This window comes from Telmatherina bonti, assembly GCF_933228915.1.
Source record: "Telmatherina bonti genome assembly, chromosome: 11".
Lineage (NCBI taxonomy): Eukaryota > Metazoa > Chordata > Actinopteri > Atheriniformes > Telmatherinidae > Telmatherina > Telmatherina bonti.
Genome location: NC_136629.1, coordinates 10,786,120 through 10,809,658, shown reverse-complemented (window position 1 = coordinate 10,809,658; position 23,539 = coordinate 10,786,120). Strand labels below are relative to the sequence as shown.

General features: G+C 47.6%; 1 protein-coding gene across 2 annotated transcripts in view; it reads left to right on the top strand.

Annotated features, from left to right (window-relative positions):
• birc6 (baculoviral IAP repeat containing 6) overlaps window positions 1–23,539 on the top strand; it is a 120,641-nt gene that overhangs the window by 29,603 nt on the left and 67,499 nt on the right. Inside the window, exons 16-48 of one of the 2 annotated variants that reach the window (XM_079248618.1) lie at window positions 67–233; window positions 423–556; window positions 636–797; window positions 896–1,027; window positions 3,907–4,004; window positions 4,088–4,235; window positions 4,312–4,445; window positions 4,588–4,734; window positions 4,814–5,001; window positions 6,901–7,212; window positions 8,856–8,955; window positions 9,041–9,255; window positions 9,419–9,627; window positions 9,715–10,067; window positions 10,156–10,375; window positions 11,398–11,534; window positions 11,620–11,757; window positions 12,731–12,858; window positions 13,020–13,151; window positions 13,226–13,441; window positions 15,456–15,639; window positions 17,033–17,206; window positions 17,583–17,716; window positions 18,692–18,845; window positions 18,926–19,042; window positions 19,134–19,294; window positions 20,482–20,608; window positions 20,684–20,794; window positions 20,892–21,150; window positions 21,230–21,801; window positions 21,892–22,067; window positions 22,146–22,242; window positions 23,345–23,539. In XM_079248618.1, the coding sequence (XP_079104744.1) occupies window positions 67–233; window positions 423–556; window positions 636–797; window positions 896–1,027; window positions 3,907–4,004; window positions 4,088–4,235; window positions 4,312–4,445; window positions 4,588–4,734; window positions 4,814–5,001; window positions 6,901–7,212; window positions 8,856–8,955; window positions 9,041–9,255; window positions 9,419–9,627; window positions 9,715–10,067; window positions 10,156–10,375; window positions 11,398–11,534; window positions 11,620–11,757; window positions 12,731–12,858; window positions 13,020–13,151; window positions 13,226–13,441; window positions 15,456–15,639; window positions 17,033–17,206; window positions 17,583–17,716; window positions 18,692–18,845; window positions 18,926–19,042; window positions 19,134–19,294; window positions 20,482–20,608; window positions 20,684–20,794; window positions 20,892–21,150; window positions 21,230–21,801; window positions 21,892–22,067; window positions 22,146–22,242; window positions 23,345–23,539 (5,931 nt within the window). Of the gene's footprint in view, window positions 1–66; window positions 234–422; window positions 557–635; window positions 798–895; window positions 1,028–3,906; window positions 4,005–4,087; window positions 4,236–4,311; window positions 4,446–4,587; window positions 4,735–4,813; window positions 5,002–6,900; window positions 7,213–8,855; window positions 8,956–9,040; window positions 9,256–9,418; window positions 9,628–9,714; window positions 10,068–10,155; window positions 10,376–11,397; window positions 11,535–11,619; window positions 11,758–12,730; window positions 12,859–13,019; window positions 13,152–13,225; window positions 13,442–15,455; window positions 15,640–17,032; window positions 17,228–17,582; window positions 17,717–18,691; window positions 18,846–18,925; window positions 19,043–19,133; window positions 19,295–20,481; window positions 20,609–20,683; window positions 20,795–20,891; window positions 21,151–21,229; window positions 21,802–21,891; window positions 22,068–22,145; window positions 22,243–23,344 lie in introns of both variants that reach the window. The other variant, XM_079248617.1, reaches the window with a different exon arrangement.

Here is a 23,539-nt window from a genome sequence, read left to right as displayed (position 1 = left end):
CTCACAGAACCGCCGTTTCTCTCCCAGTCTGTCCATCTGTTTGAGCTTTTTGTTTTTCTGCTGCAGGCATGGCAGGAGGGAAGTACCGCTCCTTCCTGGTTCACATCAAAGCGGTGAGCGATGGCGGCGCCGAGGAAAGCCCGAGGCCCGTGGTGAGAATGCCGAGCGCCAAGCCGCAGAGCTCCAAAGCCCACTCGCTGTCCACCCTGCTGCAGCGCGCTCAGGCCTCCAAGGTACAAACCCACCGATGTCCTTCCTCTTCACCGCCAGTCGGCTTGTTTTCATGTCCACAAATGATCCAGAAGTCATTATGTTCACATTTTTTCCTTCATAAGGGAGATTTTACAGACACAACTATGTTTCATGGGTTGAGGAAAAGCTGCTGAATAGAAAGTCTGATGCATTCCTGGTGTTGTGTTCAGGAGAAGGTTTCTGCAGGGAAAACTGAGACCTCGGCTCAGTCCAAGAAGCTAGAGAACCTGCGAGGCTGCGACCTGCTGCAGGAAGTTTCAGTCACAATCAGGAGGTTCAAGAAGACGTCGGTGCCCAAAGAAAGGTCCGGAAGGGGAGACTTGATCTTGATCCTGGTTCATCAGGGAACTGGTCTGAAGCTGTATCTCGTCTTGTCTCCTCAGGGTCCAACGCTGCGCCATGCTGCAGTTCCCAGACTTCCATGAGAGGTTACTGGATGCTCTGTGCAGACGAGCTGAGGGCAGCTCCGTCACTGAGCATGCTCAAAGCCTTATCCTGGACATCCTGTGCTGGCTGGCGGGGGTCTTCTCCAATGGACCCTGCAGGTCAGGCCAAAGCGAGGACAGCAGAGAGGATGCAACCTGCAGCAGCTGCAAATGGCACATCCCCCACTAATGCATCGTTTTACTTCTGTCTGCTTTAGCACCAGGGAAGGAAAAGAGGGTCTGCTGGTGAAAAGCCGCGCCAGGTTGATGGACATAGTGCGGGTGTGTTTCTTCGAAGCTGGTCGCAGTATCGCGCACAAATGTGCCCGCTTTCTTGCACTTTGTATTAGGTAAGAAGCCCCACTCAGAGACTGATGTTTCTCCCCCCTTACAGGCACCTACACGCAGCGTCTGCGGAGGAGTCATTTACATTTGTGATGCGACAAAACAAGACCGTAAAAGTCGGAGCATTCAGGCCCAGCAGAGGCTGCTGCTGCAGAAACATTAGTCTGCAATGACAGGTGGATTATTTTGGTCTTAAAAAACATCTTGCTGCCCCAAAGGGCAAAAAAACCCACAAACAAGAAACCCTGTCACAAAGTTGGGCTCAGACTGAATTAGTTGGGATGAAAATAGTTTCTTTTCCCTTAAATGTGCTCCTTAGTCTCTCCCTGGGCTCAGACCGACATCCCACTGAGACACACCGCTAAACACAGCAGCTTTCTGGGAGGAGAAGCTTCCAGATCATCAGACATTAGAAGAGATGGTGAAAGTTTTACCGCCTCAGACTCGGATCGACTAACGACACGTCGCAGAGTTCTGTTCACCTCTGTTTCTACTGAAGGTGGAAGAACGATGGAGCAGTTTCAGCTCAGAGACGTGCTGCCGAGTGGAAGACACTGCAGGCAGCTTTTTTATCTTCTACTGAACCAGAGGAGACAGATTAGGAACAACCAGAGGAGTAGAAAGTAGAAGTAAAAATAAAAAAGAAGTCTTGCCATGTTTCTGGATCTAGCGATGCATTTCAAACAGACGTTTTCACTAACGGGCTCGTCTACCTGCAGTGGAGCTGATTAAACTCACCTGGTTCAGTGACTGGTTGGACAGGACTTCTACTTTCTACTTTCTACTTTCTACTTCTAGTTTACACATCTCTGGAAACAAACTCTTATTACAACTGCAGCCTGGTAGAACGAGAGTCCTGAGCACACTCACGAAATTCACGCCTCTGTCTGAACATGGATGGATGGATGGATGCTTTACTCATCCCAATGTTGGAAATTTATGTTGTGCAGCAGCACATAACTGTACACACACACACACACACACACACACACACACACACACACACACACACACACACACACACACGTACAGTAAGGTAAGTACTGTTCTTTCCGAACTATAAGAGACATATTTGTCATGTTTGAGCTGATCCGTTTGCTTCTAGTAAGGTGCAACTTGCATGTAGTTTCTTCCTCTTCATGATGCATTTTTATTGATTATCTACTACAAATCTATTGACAGCCACAAGGGGGTGTTCTAGGCTTGTGACAACTATAAGATTGATTGATTGACTCATTTCTTTCACCAAGAGATGACTGGGCAGTCCAAAGGGAAGGATGCTGAAGTATAAATCACGTTTCAAAAGCAAAATAAACAAGAGAACCTGACAGTACAGAGACCTACAGAATAAACAATCACATATATTCTATGTAGAAATCACATGACATCCATATAAACCATCGCACTTCTGTAACAGCAGCTGTAGCATATGAATCCTTCTCATTGTGGGTTATAATGGAGTCTGATGGCTTTCAGGACGACGTCTCTAAGCTGTTTGGTTGCGAATGTGGACCAGTTCAGCAGAAATCACCAGAACCAGACCAGTCAAATGAGAGAAATGCTGCTTTAAATGAGACGAGCGACATCAGAGAAGCATCGTCACTCTGCCTCCTGTGGGATTCACGCTGCATGTTGCCTGAATGTATGCTGGATGAGCCCAGCTTCATACAAGACGCACACAACCATAGAAAAGCTGAAGCTTAATTTGGCTTTTAATAAGTCTGATATGTTAAGACAGTACAGCTTGTTTTCTAAACTCCCACCCAGCAGCTGATCGAATCAGCAGAGTTAAAATGTGACGCTGTGTGGATGTAGTAGAAACCTCCTGATGCCATGCGACGCCTCCCACCACAGCCATCAAACTGCGTTCACAGCATTAAACGGCATCATGTGGTCACACCGCACACATCCAGCCAGCTCGCATTTCCTGACACGTTTGTGGGGAAATGGTGGCCGCCAGGGTGAAACCATGACCGAGCAGCGCAGAGGTAGAGTCATAGTTTATATTTACCAGGCAGCTCATCGGGTTATTTATTTATGTTCTTGCTGAAAACAAGACGAGGAGCTGAAACAAAAGCCCGAATATGAATAGAAAAGATTTGCAGCTCTGATTGGACAGTAAAAGAAACTCTATTTTCATCCATCCATCTTCTGCCGCTTATCCGGGGTCGGGTCGCGGGGGCAGCAGCCTAAGCAGGGAAGCCCAGACTTCCCTCTCCCCAGTCACATTTGCCAACTCTGCGGGGGGATCCCGAGGCGTTCCCAGGCCAGCCGAGAGATGTAATCCCTCCAGCGTGTCCTGGGTCTTCCCCGGGGTCTCCTCCCAGAGGGACGTGTCTGGAACACCTCACCAGGGAGGTCCAGGAGGCATCCTGACCAGATGCCCTCACCACCTCAGCAGCGGCTCTATTCTGATCTCCTCCAGGATGACCGAGCTCCTCACCCTGTCTCTAAGGGAGAGCCCGGCCACCCTGCGGAGGAAACTCATTTCAGCCGCCTGTATACGAGATCTCGTTCTTTCACCCACAGCTCATGACCATAGGTGAGGGTAGGAACGTAGATCGACTGGTAAATGGAGAGCTTCGCCTTCTGGCTCAGCTCCTTCTTCACCACGACAGACCGGTGCAGAGTCCGCATTACTGCAGACGCCGCACCGATCCATCTGTTGATCTCACGCTCCATCTTTCCCTCACTGCTGAACAAGACCCTGACATACAGGGACTCCTCCACTTGAGGCAGGACCTGACTCCCGACCCGGTTTTTAATCCAGGAAAGCTAAAAATCTTTCTGTTCTGTGATCGAGGGTCTGTAATGGAAAAGACATGAACTCTGGTTTCCATGACGATGATAGCATTTTGTTTTATACATTTCTTTCTCGCCATAGCAACGGGAAAGCAGACCCAAGTCAGCAGGGTTTTGGCATGAGCCTGTTGAAGGCTCTGCTGGAAAACATGCCTTATTTACCTGCAGCAGCAACAGGTGGTGAGTAGCTGAGCAGCATCATGTCGCCCCTCTGCATGTTTCCCTTCACACCGCCGGTGGTCATCCCCCCCGTTTGTCTCCAGGCTCGGTGTTCTGGTACTTTGTTCTGCTGAACTATGTGAAGGAGGAGGACCTGGCGGGCTGCAGCACTTCCTGCGCCTCCCTGCTCACCGCCATCTCCCGACAGCTGCAGGACCGCCTCACTCCGCTGGAGGCTCTACTACAAACCAGGTGCGTGTGCACGCCCCCAGCCTCTCAGCGTTCCCGCCGCTCCTGCTAACCCCTCCCCTCCGCATCGCGTCCACAGGTACGGTCTGTACAGCTCTCCCTTCGACCCGGTGCTGTTCGACCTGGAGGTCAGCGGCTCCTCCTGTAAGAACGCCTTTAACAGCAGCATCGGAGTCCAATCAGACGAGATCGATCTCTCCGATATTCTCTCAGGTAGGACTCTGAGGCGCCAGAAGCAGCAGCGTTTCCTGCTGCCGCTTGTTTTGTCTCGTCTCAGTCTCACCCACGGTGATGGGATCTGGGCGATCTGGAAACAGAACATGTAGCAGAAGCTGAAAGGCTGGGTGTTTTCCAGGGAATGGAAAAGTGAGCAGCTGTGCAGCGGCAGACGGCAGCTTCACGGCGTTAACTGGACTCCTGGAGGTGGAACCTTTGCACTTTACTTGTATCTCCACCAGTGACGGCACACGGGTGGAGCGAGACGACGCCAGCATGTTCACTGGTACGAAACTGCTTCATTTTCCCTCCGCAGCGTTCTCTCTCAGCTGGACTGAACACTTTTTTCTTTCTGGTCACCTCAGTGAGTACGTTCGGCGTGACCCCGACGGTGGGCGGCCTTGCAACGGGGACGGTGGGAGAAGCTTCGACCGCTCTGAGCTCTGCAGCTCAGGTGGCGCTGCAGTCCCTGTCTCACGCCATGGTGTCTGCGGAGCAGCAGCTGCAGGTCCTGCAGGAGAAGCAGCAGCAGCTGCTCAAGCTGCAGCAGCAGGTAAAAAAAAAAAAACACATACCAGGAATTTCTCTTCTCCTTCGGAAGGAAAAAGGAGAAAACAGGAAAAACGGCTCATTTTTCTGGTTTATTTTTCTCTATTCTATTCTACAGTCATTTAGCAGATGCTTTTATCCGAAGCGATTTACATATGAGTGAGAGCAACACAAGCACAAAATCAAACAGTAGAGGACATGGTAGGAAGATGCTAGTGGACTGTCTAGTTGGACGCAGGTCCTTCCACTTCTTTGTTTCTTTTACCAAAAAAACGTGAAAATGATGAATATTTTAAACAGAAGAATGAAGTTGAGGACAGATTTATCCAAACGATCAGACACATGGAGAAGAAAGAACTTCTAAGTAATGTGACTTCCGTCAGAAGGAAAAACTGAACCACGTTTTATTTATTCCAAAAGTAGCGCGGAGAGCTTCACCAAATACAAATAAGTTGGCATATTTATGCTCTTCACACATTCAAACCTATCAAGTTTACAGACCTGATCATAATCTCTGTCTCTCTCTCTCACCCACACCCACACACACACACACACACACACACACACACACACACACACACACACTGCATTCATGCAGTCTCCCCTCTCTTCTGCTAGAAGTAAAAGCATCATCAACCTCGTGCTGTTTCTAAGGCGATAAAACCCAGATTTCTGATGTGTGGACTAAAATCCAGCTGCAGGTGTAAAAGGACACCTGGATTTCTCACACACTGACAAGTTGCGGCTAAATGATCTGTTTGTAAACTTCCAGACTTTGATGAATCTTAAACACACTAAAAAAAGTTTTCACATGTTCACTGGAGTTTAGTTCAGCCTTGCTCATGTTTTTGCAACCCCCCTAATTACACCCTGCTGGAAGTGGAAACAAAAAGGCCTTCCCGTCCCAGTTTTTTAAAATTTCTTATACATATGCAATTTCATTTCAATCATTCAGCATAGATCAATAAATGGGCATTCACAGTTGCTATTATCTCAATAATAGCTGTTCCTAGTTTTGTTTTGTCCTGGTCCAGCTTTAAGATGTTCTCTGCTATCCGTGACTTTATATCTACAAGGTACAGTTTACAGGACGTTAAGTGGCTCTACGTCATCAGGAGCCGTGGCGATGGAAGTCTGCGTATCGTCAGCTTAGCTGCTGATGGCGTAAAGGTTGGAAGGTTTCAGGCCTCAGATGGATCTCTGGGGAATCCACTTTGTTCTGAATCGAAGCGCTCTTTATTTTCTTTTTTCCACTTTTCTACCTTATCCAGAGTTGGTCACGGTTTGTAATTAGATTTTTTTTTCTTTTAGATTTAGGTTTAAGAAACAAAACCAGGGTTTTTGGTTTGTTTTAACCAGACTGGAAACAAACACCTGGATTTGATTTGTGTTTTTTTATCCGATGATTCTTCCTGATAAATGTGCAGATTTAATGTTAAAATGATACAGATTTTCAGACCCAGTCAGCTCGTGCTGGCTGATTGGCAGTCGGCTTGCAGAATAATATGAGCTGAACTTGTTTGGACTGTTCAGCTCCGACTGGACTGTCGGAGCCGAACGGAGAAACGTTTGGATTCACTTTTAGGCCAGTTCGTTAGAAACGTGATCGGTTTCAGAGAAAATAGAATCTAAAAGCAACAAACACGTTTGTCTCCAGTCTGATATAAAACCAGCTGATGTGTTAGAGGCGGAGTCCCTGCAGGTGAATCCGTCTCTCGTGTCTTCAGGAGACATCTGTCCCGACTCCTGGACCTGGAAGTTTCCTTCCAGTCGATATGATGGTGAAAACTTGGCTGATTTAGTTGTATAAAAGTCTTGGTAAATGTAAAACCTGTCCATCTACACGTGTGGCGAGTTTTCTCTGACCTTTCTGTCTCTGTGTCTCCGTCTCCGTGGCGACCAGAAAGCCAAGCTGGAAGCCAAACTGCACCAGACCACCTCCGCAGCAGCAGCCGTGGCCTCCGGAGTCGGACCCATCCACAACTCTGTGCCTTCCAACCCCGCCGCCGCTCCGGGCTTCTTCATACACCCATCCGACGTCATCCCACCCACGCCCAAGACCACGCCCCTCTTCATGACCCCTCCCCTCACGCCACCCAACGAGGCAGTGTCTGCAGCCTTCAGCGCCGAGTTGGCTCACCTTTTCCCCGGTTCCATGATGGAGTCCGGCCCCGTTAACCTGGCAACACACAAGAACACGCAGAAGGCCAAACCGGTGAGCGACCTACGGCGCTGTTCCTGCTGTTCCGAATCTGAAACTAGGGTATCTACCAATATCTGAAACATGAGTGTCTGCCGATACTGATATTTGAAACATGAGTATCTGCCGACAGCGATATCTGAAACTGGAGTATCTGCCGATACCGATATCTGAAACATGAGTATCTGCCGATACCGATATCTGAAACTCGAATATCTGCCGATACCGATATCTGAAACTCGAATATCTGCCGATACCGATATCTGAAACTCGAATATCTGCCGATACTGATATCTGAAACATGAGTATCTGCCGATACCGATATCTGAAACATGAGTATCTGCCGATACCGATATCTGAAACATGAGTATCTGCCGATACCGATATCTGAAACTCGAATATCTGCCGATACCGATATCTGAAACATGAGTATCTGCCGATACCGATATCTGAAACTGGAGTATCTGCCGATACCGATATCTGAAACATGAGTATCTGCCGATACCGATATCTGAAACATGAATATCTGCCGATACCGATATCTGAAACATGAGTATCTGCCGATACCGATATCTGAAACTGGAGTATCTGCCGATACTGATATCTGAAACTCGAATATCTGCCGACAGCGATATCTGAAACATGAGTATCTGCCGATACCGATATCTGAAACTTGAGTATCTGCCGATACCGATATCTGAAACTCGAGTATCTGCCAATACTGATATTTGCCGATAACAAATGAGTGTTTATGTGATCATTATTGTGACTATGGTGTTATACTGATGTTATAACTGTGTAATACCAGGTTGTAATAAATGACCCGTGAAGTTACCTCACCAATACAAATATAATAACGTTACAGATCTAACAAGTTTTATTCTGATTTGGCACTTTTTACCTAAATACAACTATAAATGTGTGGTTTTGAAACAAAGATCCAGCTTTTAGTGCCGTGTTTCTCATCGCATGCAGCTCACCAAGTCTGAACTCGCGGCTCGTGAAGCAGCCTTTGGCTGTCTGAAAATGCGATCTAAACAAGTCATAATGATCCTCAACACTGCAGTTCTCTCCACAAACAAGAGCTGCAGGCTGCTTGCAGAAACTCTGCTGTCCTAACGGCCCTAACTGACCCTGTCAGAGTTGCCAGGTTTAGCTAATTTCAGCTGCACCGAACTCCGCCAAAGAGCTGCTCCGCCGGTAGCTCCATATATATAATGAAAAAGAAACACCCATATTCTGGAGGCATTATTGTACTTTCACCATATACTGTTGCATAAGAACGCCATTACTCCGTGTAATATTTAGGATAACCATTCCTTGCTGAAAAGCTGAATGTTACTGATTTGGCAACGTAGCAGGATATGTAGCGTGGCGTCTCTCTCTCGTCTTAGTATGTTGAGTCCGGCTCTTGTTGAATTAACAGAGAGGATCAGTGTTTTAGTGGAACAAAAAATGTCACATTTAAACATTAAAGGCATTTATTTCTTTTAAAACACGTCCGAAGCATCAAACACATCTGCGCTGGCTGGACTAGTGTGGTATCGGTACACTTTTATCAAGTATTTTTTTAAGTACGGGTGTTGAGCCGATACTGGTATCGGTGCATCTCTGGTTTCCGTAACAATCTGTGTCTAAGTTGTTCTGTTTTCCCGCAGAGCCACATGGGCAGCGGTCTGGCGCTGGCCATTTCCCAGGCATCCCACTTCCTGCAGCCGCCTCCGCACCAGTCCATCATCATCGAGCGCATGCACTCTGGTTCGTCACGCTGCACGTCTGCAGACGAAACCAAAACGCTTCTTCAGATGAGATTCACACAAACATCTTCATCTTTTCCCGCCAGGAGCTCGCCGCTTCGTCACGCTGGACTTCGGCCGGCCCATCCTGCTGACCGACGCTCTGATCCCGACCTGCAGCGACCTGGCGTCTCTGTCCATCGACATCTGGACGCTGGGCGAGGAGGTGGACGGTCGCAGGCTGGTGGTCGCCACCGACATCAGCACCCATTCGCTCATCCTGCACGACCTGCTGCCGCCGCCCGTCTGCAGGTTCATGAAGGTCCGTTTCATCTCTTTAAACGAACACGTCCGGGGAAATTCCTCCAAAAGGAAGTTAAAACTGAAGGGCTGGTGGTGCGCCGCCATCATTTACACGTAGCGGGAAACCTCCAGCTCGCCACGGCGACGCGTTTAAGCCTCGTTATGCCACCATGTTTCCTCAGATCACTGTGATTGGTCGATACGGCAGCACCAACGCTCGAGCCAAGATCCCGCTGGGCTTCTACTACGGCCACACCTACATCCTGCCGTGGGAGGGCGAGCTCAAACTGATGCACGATCCTCTGCGGGGGGAGAGCGAGGCCGCCAGCCAGCCGGACGTGGATCAGCATCTCGCCATGATGGTGGCGCTGCAGGAGGACATTCAGTGCAGGTGAGACGGGACGTCTGTCCCCACGCCGACACAAAGTCCCCGCAGGGCGGGAAAGGAATCTCAGCGTTGTTTGTTCTCGCCGAGCAGGTACAACCTCGCTTGCCACCGACTGGAGACACTCCTCCAGAACATCGACCTGCCGCCTCTCAACAGTGCTAACAACGCCCAGTACTTTCTGCGGAAACCTGACAAGGTGGTGGAGGAGGACCAGCGGGTCTTCTCAGCCTATCAGGACTGCATCCAGCTGCAGCTGCAGCTCAACCTGGCGCACCACGCCGTCCAGCGGCTGCGTGTGTCTCTGGGCGCCAGCCGCAAGTCGCTCCCTGCCGCCGCGGCTGCAGAGACCCTGGAGCTGGTCCACAACTCGTCCACGGAGCAGCTGAGGACCATCATCCGGTACCTGCTGGACACGCTGCTCAGCCTGCTGCACGCCAACAACGGTGAGGCGGCGAGCTGCTCGCATTTCACGAGCAGGTTTGAAGAAATGTTTAGCTTCACGTCTCCTTTCTCGTGTCCCGATGTTTCCAGGCCACTCGGTGCCGTCAGTGCTGCAGAACACCTTCCACGCTCAGGCCTGCGAGGAGCTCTTCAAGCACCTCTGCATCAGCGGGACGCCAAAAATCCGCCTCCACGCCGGCCTGCTGTTGGTGCAGCTGTGTGGAGGCGAGCGCTGGTGGGGCCAGTTCCTCTCCAACGTGCTGCAGGAGCTCTACAACTCTGAGCAGCTGCTCATCTTCCCCCAGGACAGGTGCGAGAGCCGCAGCGTGGACACCTACGTGTGTTGCCATGGTGACAGGGGCTGAACATTAGTGAATGTGATGAGGGTGAACTGTCTGATGAGATGTTTCGAGCAGCTCTGGGGAAATACTGGAAGTATGTGGAGGGTGACTTCTTCCTGACTGTCCCTCGCCGTTCGGCGTCAGGTGGATGTGCAGTCGTCCTGACGGCGTTCGGCGTCAGGTGGATGTGCAGTCGTCCTGACGGCGTTCGGCGTCAGATGGATGTGCAGTCGTCCTGACGGCGTTCGGCGTCAGATGGATGTGCAGTCGTCCTGACGGCGTTCGGCGTCAGATGGATGTGCAGTCGTCCTGACGGCGTTCGGCGTCAGATGGATGTGCAGTCGTCCTGACGGCGTTCGGCGTCAGATGGATGTGCAGTCGTCCTGACGGCGTTCGGCGTCAGATGGATGTGCAGTCGTCCTGACGGCGTTCGGCGTCAGGTGGATGTGCAGTCGTCCTGACGGCGTTCGGCGTCAGGTGGATGTGCAGTCGTCCTGACGGCGTTCGGCGTCAGGTGGATGTGCAGTCGTCCTGACGGCGTTCGGCGTCAGGTGGATGTGCAGTCGTCCTGACGGCGTTCGGCGTCAGGTGGATGTGCAGTCGTCCTGACGGCGTTCGGCAGTCAGATGGATGTGCAGTCGTCCTGACGGCGTTCGGCGTCAGATGGATGCGCAGTCAGGTGGATGCGCAGTCAGGTGGATGCGCAGTCAGGTGGATGCGCAGTCAGGTGGATGCGCAGTCAGGTGGATGCGCAGTCGTCCTGACGGCGTTCGGCGTCAGATGGATGCGCAGTCAGGTGGATGCGCAGTCAGGTGGATGCGCAGTCGTCCTGACGGCGTTCGGCGTCAGGTGGATGCGCAGTCAGGTGGATGCGCAGTCAGGTGGATGCGCAGTCAGGTGGATGCGCAGTCAGGTGGATGCGCAGTCAGGTGGATGTGCAGTCAGGTGGTGAGCTGCAGGCGCTAAGTCCCCTGCTCTCTGCTTGTCTCAGGGTTTTTATGCTCCTGTCCTGCATCGGCCAAAGATCTCTCAGCAACAGCGGCGTCCTGGAGGGCCTCCTGAACCTGTTGGACAGCCTGCTGTCTCCTCTGCAGCAGCCGCAGCTCGCTCCTCAGCGCCGGACTGAAGGTAGAACCAGCTCAGCTGCTTGTGTGGAAGTTTTTGTCCTAAACGACTCGACGGTGACGCGCAGTGCGTGTTTTCTGTCTCCCAGGTGTTCTGGATATCCCCATGATCAGCTGGGTGGTGATGCTGGTGTCCAGGTTGTTGGACTATGTGGCCAGCATAGAAGACGAAGCTTCAGGAGGGAAGAAGCAGCTTGGAGGGAAGGAACGGGACAGACCTGTGACAGGTACGCAGTAGAAACCATTCAGTCAACTTTTCTTTTCTGAGTCTGATCATCTTAAGACGGAATCAAACTACCTCTGATCAACTTCAGCCACCGACTTACTTCAGGCGCCGTTCACAAGGCGGTGCAGAGACGGCAAAGTGCTGAAGTTTGGTTGAGTTTCGGCCTCTTGTTTCCATGGCAACGGAGCTGAATAAAACCGCCCCAGAGGGCCTTTTTTTCTTTTTCTTTTTTCTTTCTCTTTTTAAAATAAAATTTAAAAAAAAAAAAAAAAAAAAAAAAAAAATTTTTTTATATATATATATATATATATATATATATATATATATTTTACAGGCCTGGCATGCACACTGCATCCTTTCCAGTCTGAATGGTCTCTGCTGCTGTTGCTGCTTTCTTTGAACATGGAAAAAGAAGTTAATTATTTTAAAGCACAGCTCCAGTTCCTCCTGAAAATTAGGTCTAAACATGGAAATAAAAACATTTGATCATTTCATGGGAAACAGGAGCTGATTGTGAATCTGTGTAAAAAGTCGTTGCAGGATGATGTTTAGCATCGTCTGGCATGAATACCTGTCTGTTAATCTGATATGTTGTTTATGTTCTGTTGCAGCTTGATCAGATTTGTAAATGTTTTATTACATTTTAATCAACATCGCAGTTTTTGGAATTATATTTTTAAAAGCTGGAAGAACAATCTTTGAATTTTATTTTACCTCAGTAGATCCAGTACAGACACTGGTCTACAAGCAGACCTTTAACTTTGTTTTCATTACATTTGTTGCATCTAATGACAGAGAACATAGTGATAACTTGTACGGTAGAATGGTATAATCAATATGAATGATCAGATTGTAATAAATAAGTAGAACCAGGTGAAATCTTGCTGCCTTTAAAAGTCTTTACCTCTACTGGTCCTGTTGGTGGTGCTTCTGTGTTTTTACCTCCCATAATGCCTTGTGTTTGTCATGGTCAGGTATTCAGTGGAGCTTCATCAACAACAGTCTCCAGTCTCAGAACTCCAGCCGCTCTGCGAAAGGCAGCAGCAGTCTGGATCGACTCTACTCGCGCAAGATCCGCAAGCAGCTGGTGCATCACAAGCAGGTAACTGTGTCTCAGCTCCTCACAAGTCGGCGCCACGTCACGACTGCGGCGAGCAGATGTAAGGCTGCTGGGTGTGAAACTCGGACCAGAAAAGCCTTTTCCTGCTGCGGTTTTTGCTGTTTTTTCTTGTTCTTCTGCTAATCCTGTCCTTTTTATTGTAGCAGTTAAATCTTTTGAAAGCCAAACAGAAAGCTCTGGTCGAGCAGATCGAGAAGGAGAAGATCCAGAGCAACAAAGGTTCCTCCTACAAGCTGCTGGTGGAACAGGCCAAGCTCAAGCAGGCCACGTCCAAGGTGAGCTGTCCATCCACACTGGAAGCAAGGCCATCAGCTGCTTCTACAGCTGAAGAGTTTCCCTCCTCTTGCAGCACTTTAAAGACCTGATCCGTCTGCGGCGGACAGCCGAATGGCCTCGCTCCACGTTGGATGCCGAGTCCACAACAGCCAAAGAAACCCCTGAAGTCGAACCTCTGCCCTTCACGCTCTCTCATGAGCGCTGCATCGCCGTGGTGCAGAAGCTGGCCCTCTTCCTTCTTTCCATGGACTTCACCTGCCATGCCGACCTGCTGCTCTTCGTCTGCAAGGTGATCATCTCATCCTGGTCCTGATCACAGGAAGCTACCGTAGACCAGCACCGGTACACAGATAGAGGTCATCAGACCACCATACCTGCCCCGGTGCATGCTAACGAGATGAGGAAGAAATTAATAGAACTGGTCCAAGTTTTAGTACATCTTAAGGCTATTCGATGATGATAAAAAAAATTATAATCACGATTATTTAGACTGAAATTGAGATCTCGATTATTTAACACAATTATCCAGTATTTATAAACAACGCTGCGCGTCGTGGTGTTCTAGACTCCGTGTCGTGCATTATAACCGTCTAATGTACGCTTCCGAGTTGTTTAATCTGCTTTTACAGCTTATATAGGAACTATTTTACGTTGGCCTGGATGTAGTTTTATGCCAAACAACCGCTGTCAGGCTGCAGCGCGTTTCTCTCATCCACCTGTTAAAAGACGGCTGATCTGAACCAGCTAGTTAACGCGTTGCTATGGTAACGTCCCGTAATGGAGGGATATTACAGTGTTTAACTCGCCGAACTATGTATAGGAAAATAATGCAGCCAGTTGTCACTGACAATGGTATAAACTATGTTTAGGTGAACTTCCACAACCTACTGCAGTTATTCTACATTGACCTGCAGCCGGAGCCGACTGAGACTGGCCGCCTGGGAGTGCTTTAGGACGGGAGAGGCTCCCGCTGCTCCTTCCTTACAGTAACTGCAGAACAATATGTGCCTTCAAGTCAGTCACCAAAACACCAGAAAAGTCTCCAATAACTCCAGTAAAAGCTGCTAGATTTGTCGCTTTTAACAAAAAAAAGTCTCCAGATTTAGTGAGAAAGTCTCCAAGTTGGCAACAGTGTCTGAATGAAACCAAAGCGGCTGTGGGAGGAGTTTACAGCACAGCGCTGCAATGCCAGAGACACTCGATTAGCAGCTGAAGACAGCAGGAGAGGAAACTGCAGAGAGAAAAATAATCACACCCTTTTATTTTTATGATGGTTGAAAACCCAGATCGTAGTTGAGATTAAAATCCGATTAATTGCCCAGACCTCGTACATCCCATAGCTCGTAGGTAGCCTGACAAGCCAGACTCTTTTGCTGGAGTCTGGGGACTCACTCGCATCTACGGATTTCTGTGGCGGGATGAACAAGCGTGGCGTAAACCAGTGAGAAAAATGGCGGACAGTAAAGCTGCAGCCTACAATGTCCAGTAGTGTTCAGTAGAACGAACGCAACAGAAAAAATAAACACGGCGTGCAGAACAGAGGACATAAATGACCCGAGTCGTTTTTGCTGTGAAAACCTGAGAATACATGTCGTTGTTGGCAACTCGCTGTTGCTGTTTGAACCTAATTGTTAGTCAAAAACTTTGGCGAAAAGAAATGAACTCCTGCGACGTCAGTGAAGAATATGTGGTGACGCAAGGCGAGAGTCGTCTCAGATCAACCAATCAGAGTGGTCGGTTGGTTTAAGACCGATGCGGATCTCCGTGACGGGGGAGGGACTCCAGACTGGAGTGCGGGATTCTTCAGTCTGGTTGCCGAGGGGAACTACCTTTAATTTTGATTTACCTGCTTGTTTTGACCTCTTTTAACCTCGTCTTGGTGAAAAACTGGCAGATTTACGGACCTGGACTGAATTATTGAGCAGGATTTGTGTGCAGCTGCACGATTATGACCAAAATAATAATCATGATTATTTTGAGCAATATTGTAATCACGATTATTAATCATGATTATTCATTCAATGTGTCCTTTTTTAATGCACCACTTGTAAACAATCGACCTGGCAATTCTACATTTTAAATATATATATATATATATATATATATATATATCCCTCATGATTCCCTAAACATTTTTCATACAGTGCAGGCAACGCCTGTTTGGAGAAATAATTACACATAGGGATCTCATTTTTCTATTCCAGTGTTTTGATGCAGCTCTATTTTCCATTTTTGACATGACTCGCTCTCATCAGTCTAAAACTTGAAAACACTTTCACTGACTACCTCTGTGATTCTTTCAGGTGCTTGCTAGGATAGCCAATGCTACCAGACCCACAATCCACCTGTGCGAGGTGGTGTCTGAGCAGCAGCTGGAGCGACTTCTGCTGTTGCTTGTGGGGACGGACTTCAATCGGGGGGACATCTCCTGGGGTGGCGCATGGGCGCAGTATTCTCTCACGTGTATGCTGCAGGACATCCTGGCAGGTGTGTTTAAGAAGCCCGTTATTTGCTGTCATCTGTTGCGATGTGAGAAGCACGTCGGCACTGATGATGGTTTTATTTGGCCATGAATTCTTCACTCTGATGGAAATTATTCATTTTAGAGAAAGTTGGCTTCAAGATGATGATGTCTGAGGAATGATGTGCATGTTTTTGAGAGTACAGGAACATTTTGAAATTATTTCCCTTTCAGATTTTACGCTGATTAGTTGGGCTGTGATGGTATGTTGTTGTCCCGATTTGATTAAATTTAGATCTTTTTGGGTGCCAATTCAATTTTAAATTGCAATTCACACAATTCTTTGATATTGCTGATTTTTGTAAATTAAAAACAAAAAAAATGTACAAACCTTTTTTTTTTTTGCTTGTCATTTTTCTTGATTTCAATTTGGACAAAACAACACACTAGCCAGACCATCATTCTGCTGCTATAATGCCCAAGAAGACAAGTTAAAAGATCAATAAAAACAATAAAAATGATAAAAAAATTTTTTATTGTGGATTATTTTTTATCATTTAAGAAAAATCTATTTTAAAATTGTGAAGCAAAAAATCCAGATTTTTGATTTTTCAATTCGAATTTCCCGCCCCTACTGATTAGCCTGAATGTACATGTGGTGTACCCCAAGGCTCCGCACTGGGCCCTCATATTTCTTGGACAAAAGACAAATGCTGGTGGTTCAATGTGGTTGAAAGACGTCAGTAACACAGAGACATCCTAGATTATAATATTCTAAATAGTTTTTGCTTCCTTTTTTTTCATTTATTTAGATTTTTAAGGACTTCAGAGCAGAAATGCAGAGCATTTTGGGACTTCCTTATTGTCATGGTTACTAGCTACAACCGTCATGATTGCAAAGATGTGATTATTTTTGCAGATATTTTGAGCTACAGTGAAATAAAAAATGATAGATATGGAATGAAAGGAAAATGAAGTCATTTCTTGCACATCTTTTCTCAGTAGTGCAGTTTTTTTTTTAATGACGGTCGAAGGCTTTTTCAGTCTGATTGCACAGTGATGCCACAAACCTGAAGGTCCCTGTGCTCCAGCACACCTGACTCAGATGAGATGAACTCCATGGGTTGTTGACCCAGTTGATGTGAGCTAGGTGGAACCTGCAGGACAGCGGACCTTAAGGACCGACACACCTCTAGTTTTAAGTGTTTTTAGCATGTTGGCTTCGTTTAACCTCCAGATAAATCTGCATGAGTCAGCAGAAAAGTTGTTTGCTACCAAGCTAGAAGTAATTTTGTATGAAGAGTAAAATCCGCCTCAGACCAGCTGATGAGGATTTAGCGTTTCTGTGATTTGGCTCGCCATATTCCCCCCCTCATCCACGCAGAAACCACTTCCCATACTAAACATGACCTCCCTCAGGTGAGCTGCTGTCTCTGGGTTCTCTGGATGCCATGGATGAAGTGGTGGTGGGTGAGGAGGCCGGAGCGTCATCTTCCTCGGCGGGGGTGGATTCTGACGACTCCCTGCCCCAGCCGGCGCCCATCCCCCTGGTGGAGAGCATCGACGAAGCCCTGGTGCCTGATATCATCGCAGGTACAACAGGCAACTTCCAAAGTGCGTGGGTAGCCCTGAGTCGTCTTCACACCTCCCACACCATCATCATCATCATCATCACGCACACACCGACACAAACACACCTTTTGATCACTTGACCTTTTCCTGCTAAATGTCTTTTTCTCACTGATGAATGTTGTTGCCGCTGTGTTCTGCAGTAAGTTAGTGCGCAGTGGTGTTGCATGTGAACGCTGTCAGGCAGACGTTTGTCTGTTAACGCGGCTCATAAAGCAGCTCCAGTTACTTTAAACTGGAAGTAAAATTCCCAGTAAGACCCTCAAGTCACACCTTTTCCTGCTTGTATGTTTTCTGATGTGTTGCTCGGCAACATTAAAGTTGTTTTCGTTATCCAAAGGTGCTCCACCTCTGTCATCTTTGGAAAAAGATAAAGACATAGACTTTGACTTGCTGCAAGACCTGATGGATGTTGATATTGATCCTTTAGATATTGATTTGGAAAAAGATCCTCTCGCTGCCAAAGTGTTTAAGGTATGTTGAAGATATTTTTCTTTCAGTCTCTGACGTGAGTGATGTGATGATTGAGCAGCTAAATGAAGTTTCACCTGCAGCTGAGCAGTAAAATTATTTATCGTGTTTACATATCAATAATCATCAGACTTGAGATGAAATACTTCTAAGATATAAATGTTCAATTATACTGCAAAAAAACCCAAACATTTTAATGCAAATATTTTTAGATAGTGATTTATTTTAAAAAAACAAAAAAACCTTAATAAATTATATTTAAAAAATTGCAACAAAAAAAGATTTAATTAATTTAATTATGTATTTGTTTTTATATAATTTAATATTTATTTTTCTGTCTGAATTTACCTGCTATTTATTTTACTCCATTGTTTTTCCTTTATTCATTTTATTTATTAACTAAGATATATATTTTCATATATTTATGTATTTCTTTTATTTATTTACTTCTTTTAATTGTATTTGATCACCTTTTTATTGTGGTTATTTTTTGCTGTATTTGTTTTGAGCGAGTCGTAAATAACGGTAGGCGTTATTGGGTGAAAAATTTTATCCACCTGATGAGCGTAGAAATTCAGTTTGCTTTGGGATTATTTCTGACAGCTGTTCCAGCTGATGACTTATCCTTTTAAATCTGATGAGCATCAGATGAAATGGTCCCATCATTCCCAGTCCAGTGGCGTTCCAGGACCTTTAAATCCAGCTTCCTAAACCAGCCTCATCTCAGCCGTTTCTGCTGCTGGAGGCTTGATGGAAAACCTGGTCTTTCCTCACTGGTTAGGGATCAGATATTTTGACTTGAGAGGAGAAGCAAAGTGTGTAAAAGTGTTTGTTGTTGACTGGAGGACAGAAACTCAGCCTGATGTGAGACATGTGAACGTGACTCCGCCTCCTCTTGACGTGGATTTGGTGATAAATGTGAGAATGTTCCTTCCTTTCCTCATCTTCGCCGTCCTCTCTCTGTCTTCTTGCTTGCAGCCGATAAGCAGCACCTGGTACGACTACTGGGGGGCTGACTACGGCACATACGGGTACAACCCCTACATCGGAGGGGTTGGTATTCCCGTGTCCAAACCTCCGGTTGTGGCTGAAAAGCCCGGCTCACAGGGTCTGTCCGTCTCCGTGTCGCAGGGTGAGCAGAGGCTGAATCTCACCTTTCTGTCTAGTTTCCTTTTAAACGTGTGTCCGTCTGACCTTCGGCGTCTTTCACAGCGCTGGACGCCCGGCTGGAGGTGGGTCTGGAGCAGCAGGCCGAGCTGATGCTGAAAATGATGGCGACCCTGCAGGCCGACTCCATCCTGCAGGCTCTCACTTCAACCTCTTCCACAGGTGAGCCGCCTGAGACAGATCCACTCCAGACAAGCTTTTATTTCCAGTGTTCGATGTGGGTTTAAGTCCGTCTGTGTTTGGCTTCCTGCAGCGAGTCCGCCGTCCGGCGGGACTGACGACTCCCTGCTGCGAGCTCTGCACGGTGGGGGCTCTCCTCCAGGCAGCGGCCTCATCGTTCAGCCCTCATCCATTCCCATCCTGAGTGCCTGCTTCAACAAGCTCTTCTCCATGCTGCAGGTGCACCACGTCCAGGTAGGAATCCGCAGCCGCTGCAGGCTCACAGCGTCTCTGCGGTTTTATCGCAATGGCGGCAACATTTCCTCTGCTTTATGAGCTGATGTTCACCATGTTTATTCATCCTCTGTGGATTTCCACTGCTGGGAGGAGCTGGCAGAAAATCTCAGAGAAATATCAGTGGTGTTTCTTTTCTTCTTCACCTTTTTCTGACCAATATCTTCATCTGGGAAGACATGTGTGGAAACATCTCTGCTGTCTGACGGCTCCAATGCAGAGCTCAATTTCCCAAATGGAAAAAATGATTACTTTAATCATAATAATAAAATAATTAAAATTATTATAGTTCTGCATTTTTGTTAGAAAGTGGCAAAAATTTAAAAACAAAAAAAAGTTTGTTTCTTACCAATATTTTTCTTTTTTTTTTTTTGTGTGTGTCTTGTCCAGCATTTAAGCAGGGAATCTGAATTTTTCTGGATGCCGTGTTCTGCTGGGCAAATTTACTTTGCCAAGGGACGCATCATAGATACAATGCTCCCCTTGAAATTCTGGATTTTAATTTTATTTTTCTATTTATTTGGCATAATTGTTTGTATAACAAAGTTTGTACTGCTGGACCGGAGAGTAGAGGGACAGAAAGAGAATCCAAAAGATGAGAAAACAGAAAACAACTTGTGGAGAGAAAAAGAGAGAGAGAAAAAACAAGATTTTTCTAATAATGACAGAAATAACTATTAATATAATCTTTGTAACAAGTGACAAGTTTTTAGGATTTAATTTCTTCTTTTTTATTTACATCATTTTTTAAACAGTTGAAAAGAAAAATCTTTGCTAAGAATAATATTATTGACAATAATTATAATAGTGACATGAACTCAGTAATAATGACAATATTACTCATGATAATAATCTTTCTTTTTTTTTTTTCCTTTTTTTTTTTGTATCCGTTGGATCTTGATTCCCTTCATATCAGATTGTCTGTGTACACTCTGCTTTTACTTTATTTTTACACCTGCTGTGTTTCCATCTCTTTAAACATCTGCTCTCTGCAGAGTTTTGGTTTGATCACAATTCAAACACAAAGAAAAAGGTAAAAAATAAAAAGCTTTTTCGGATCCTCTGGGTTTGGTCAGAGAAAACGGTTCTGGTGCTTCCAGTAGAAGTGAAAGAAGGAGAAAAGAGATGAAGCTTTTCTTTGCCTCCAGCTGGAGTCGCTGCTGCAGCTCTGGTTGACCCTCAGTCTCAACACGTGTTCCAACGGCGGCGAAGACAGCGGCTCAGACATTTTCCTGTTCAACGCCAGCAGAGTTCCCACCATCCCCCTCAACCAAGGTACGCAGCGCTGCTTCTGACCGTCTCCCGTGTTGCTTCCGCTGTCGTGACTCCTCCACCCTTCTGTGTGCGCAGCCTCCATCAGCAGTTTCCTCACGGTGCTGGCGTGGTACCCCAACACGTCCCTGCGAACCTGGTGTCTGGTGCTGCACTCCCTCACGCTCATGACCAACATGCCGGCCTGCGGTCAGTACCGGACCGGAGCCTCACAGCGGATCTCCTCCTGTCGAGACGTTCAGCATGTGCAGAGTGATTCATGTGCAACCTGTTCTCCACCCTGCAGCCTCCAGCAGCTCCATGAGCTCTCAGGAGAGCACAGCTCAGCAGATGGTGTCCGACGCCACCCTGGTCCACGTTCTGGTGCGCTTCCTGTCCGGCAGCAGCGCCAACGGGACGAGCCAGCACAGCTCTCAGGTGGGACCCACAGCCACGCAGGCCATGCACGAGTTTCTGAGCCGCCTGCAGGTCCACCTGTCCTCCACCTGCCCTCAGATGTTCAGCGAGTTCCTGCTGAAGCTCATGCACATCCTGTCCACAGAGAGGTGGGTTTGGATGCAGATCCAGATGTTCTGATGTGGGAACGAGTTGCACGCGGACCTAATCCTGATCTTGGCTCCGCAGGGGTCCGTTTCAGTCAGGTCAGGGTCCGCTGGATGCCCAGGTCAAGCTGCTGGAGTTCACTCTGGAGCAGAACTTTGAGGTGGTGTCGGTGGCCACCATCTCCTCCGTCATCGAGTCCATCACCTTCCTGGTCCACCACTACATCACCAACTCCGACAAGGTGGTGTCCCGCAGCGGCTCGGACAGCTCCGTGGGCGCCCGCGCCTGTTTCGGGGGGCTCTTCGCCAACATCATCCGGCCGGGCGACGCCAAGGCCGTGTGCGGCGAGACCACACGCGACCAGCTGATGTTCAACCTGCTGAAGCTGGTCAACGTGCTGGTGCAGCTGCCGTTGTCAGGGGACCGCGAGTTCAGCGGGCGGCTGCCGCCGGTCGGCAGCGGGGCGGCCGACAGCAGCGTGTCGGACGAGGAGAAGGTCTGCGGCAGCAAAGAAAGCGTGGCCGGCGGGTCGTCAGCCAATCAGGGTCCTCCTGCGGGCGTGGCCGACCTGGTTCTGGCCAATCAGCAGATCATGAGCCAGATCCTGTCGGCGCTGGGCCAGTGCAACAGCAGCGCCATGGCGATGATCATCGGTAGGTCACATGGAGAAGAAACCTCAGGATCTGCTACAAGCTACAAGCTGACATGATGTGTGTGTGTGTGTGTGTGTGTGTATTGTCCAGGAGCCAGCGGTCTCCACCTGACCAAACATGAGAACTTTCACGGCGGCCTGGACGCCATCTCCGTGGGCGACGGCCTCTTCACCATCCTCACCACCCTGAGTAAGAGGGCCACGTCTGTCCAGGTCATGCTGCAGCCCATCCTCACCTACATGGCGTGCGGCTACATGGGCAGACAGGTGAGCCTCCCCCTGCCGCTGCACGTTCACCGCCAGAGGTCGTTTCCTTCATGTCTGACCCGATTGTCCGTGTGGTAGGGCTCTCTCTCCACCTGCCAGCTGTCGGAGCCTCTCCTGTGGTTCATCCTGCGGGTGCTGGACACCAGCGAGGCTCTGAAGGCCTTCCATGACATGGGTGGGTGCACATGATGACGTTGTTACCGGCATATTTTACATTTATATATCTGTTTTTTGTTTGGTCACATCACGTCTTTGTTTCCTCACTTTTCTTTTTTCAAAACGATATCAGGTTGCAGCAGCTTTAAAAGAAAGAGTTTAAAAGAAAGAGCAGCTCGTCACAGATGCGGTGGAATTCATCTGATGAGAAATAAATCTAGAGATCAGCTGAATTCCGTCCAGTTTATTGACAATTCCCAGTTCTGGAGGTCTGGAGAGCTCTGCACCGCTCAGGGTGTTGCAGCCATCTTTAGACAGACACACATAACCTTCGCCTGGCAGTCAGAACAGCCAAGCTGTCACCAAAGCAAAAGGTGGTTACTTTGAAGAATCTAAAATATAAAACATATTCTGGTTTATTTACCACTCTTTTGTTTACTACATAATTCCACATGTGTTCCTTCATGGTGTGGATGTGTTTAGTTGTACTCTGCAATTAAGAAAATGGGAAAAATGAAGAAAAACCACTGAGTGAGGAGGTGTGTCCAAACTTTTGACTGGTACTGTATATTTTGGACGACATAAAAGAAGCTTAATAAAGGAGTAACGTATTAAAACTACACTATGTGCATCATTTCCGCCACAACAGATAAACCATAAAACCAACTGAGAAATGAAAAAGTTAAAGGCTTTTCTATAAAAAAAGACATAAAATCATCGCAGATCTGTGAAAGAATTCAGAGTTCATTCTATTCAGTGTGGTCTGGTTTTAAAAAACCTGATGGAGAGGACTTAACTCTGATTGGTCGGTTTTTATTGATGGACACCATGTTCAACCAATCATTTACTGCCATCCAGAGGAGTTGTCATTGGATGAATTTTAACCTTCATGTCTTTAAATTTATGCTGTAAAAACCCGACTTTTAGTTGCAGAGCGTTGCAACTTCACCCCCAGAAAGAATTCTTTTTTAACCTGTTGATTAAATTGTGTTATTTTGTCTGACATGAAGAAATATTTCTCTATTCTGAGCAGACTTTACTGTCCCTCAGATTTCCTTTTACTGAAGCAGACATGGATGTTTCCGGAGTTTAGGTTTCATGGTGTGGTTGTGGCTCTTCAGGTGGTGTCCAGTTGATCTGCAACAACATGGTGACCAGCACCAGAGCCATCGTGAACACCGCGCGCAGCATGGTCTCCACCATCATGAAGTTCCTGGATTCAGGTCCTGGGAAGGCGGCAGACGGCAACCTGAAAGCCAGAGTGATGACATCGGAGCCGGACAACGCTGAGGGACTCCACAACTTTGCTCCTTTAG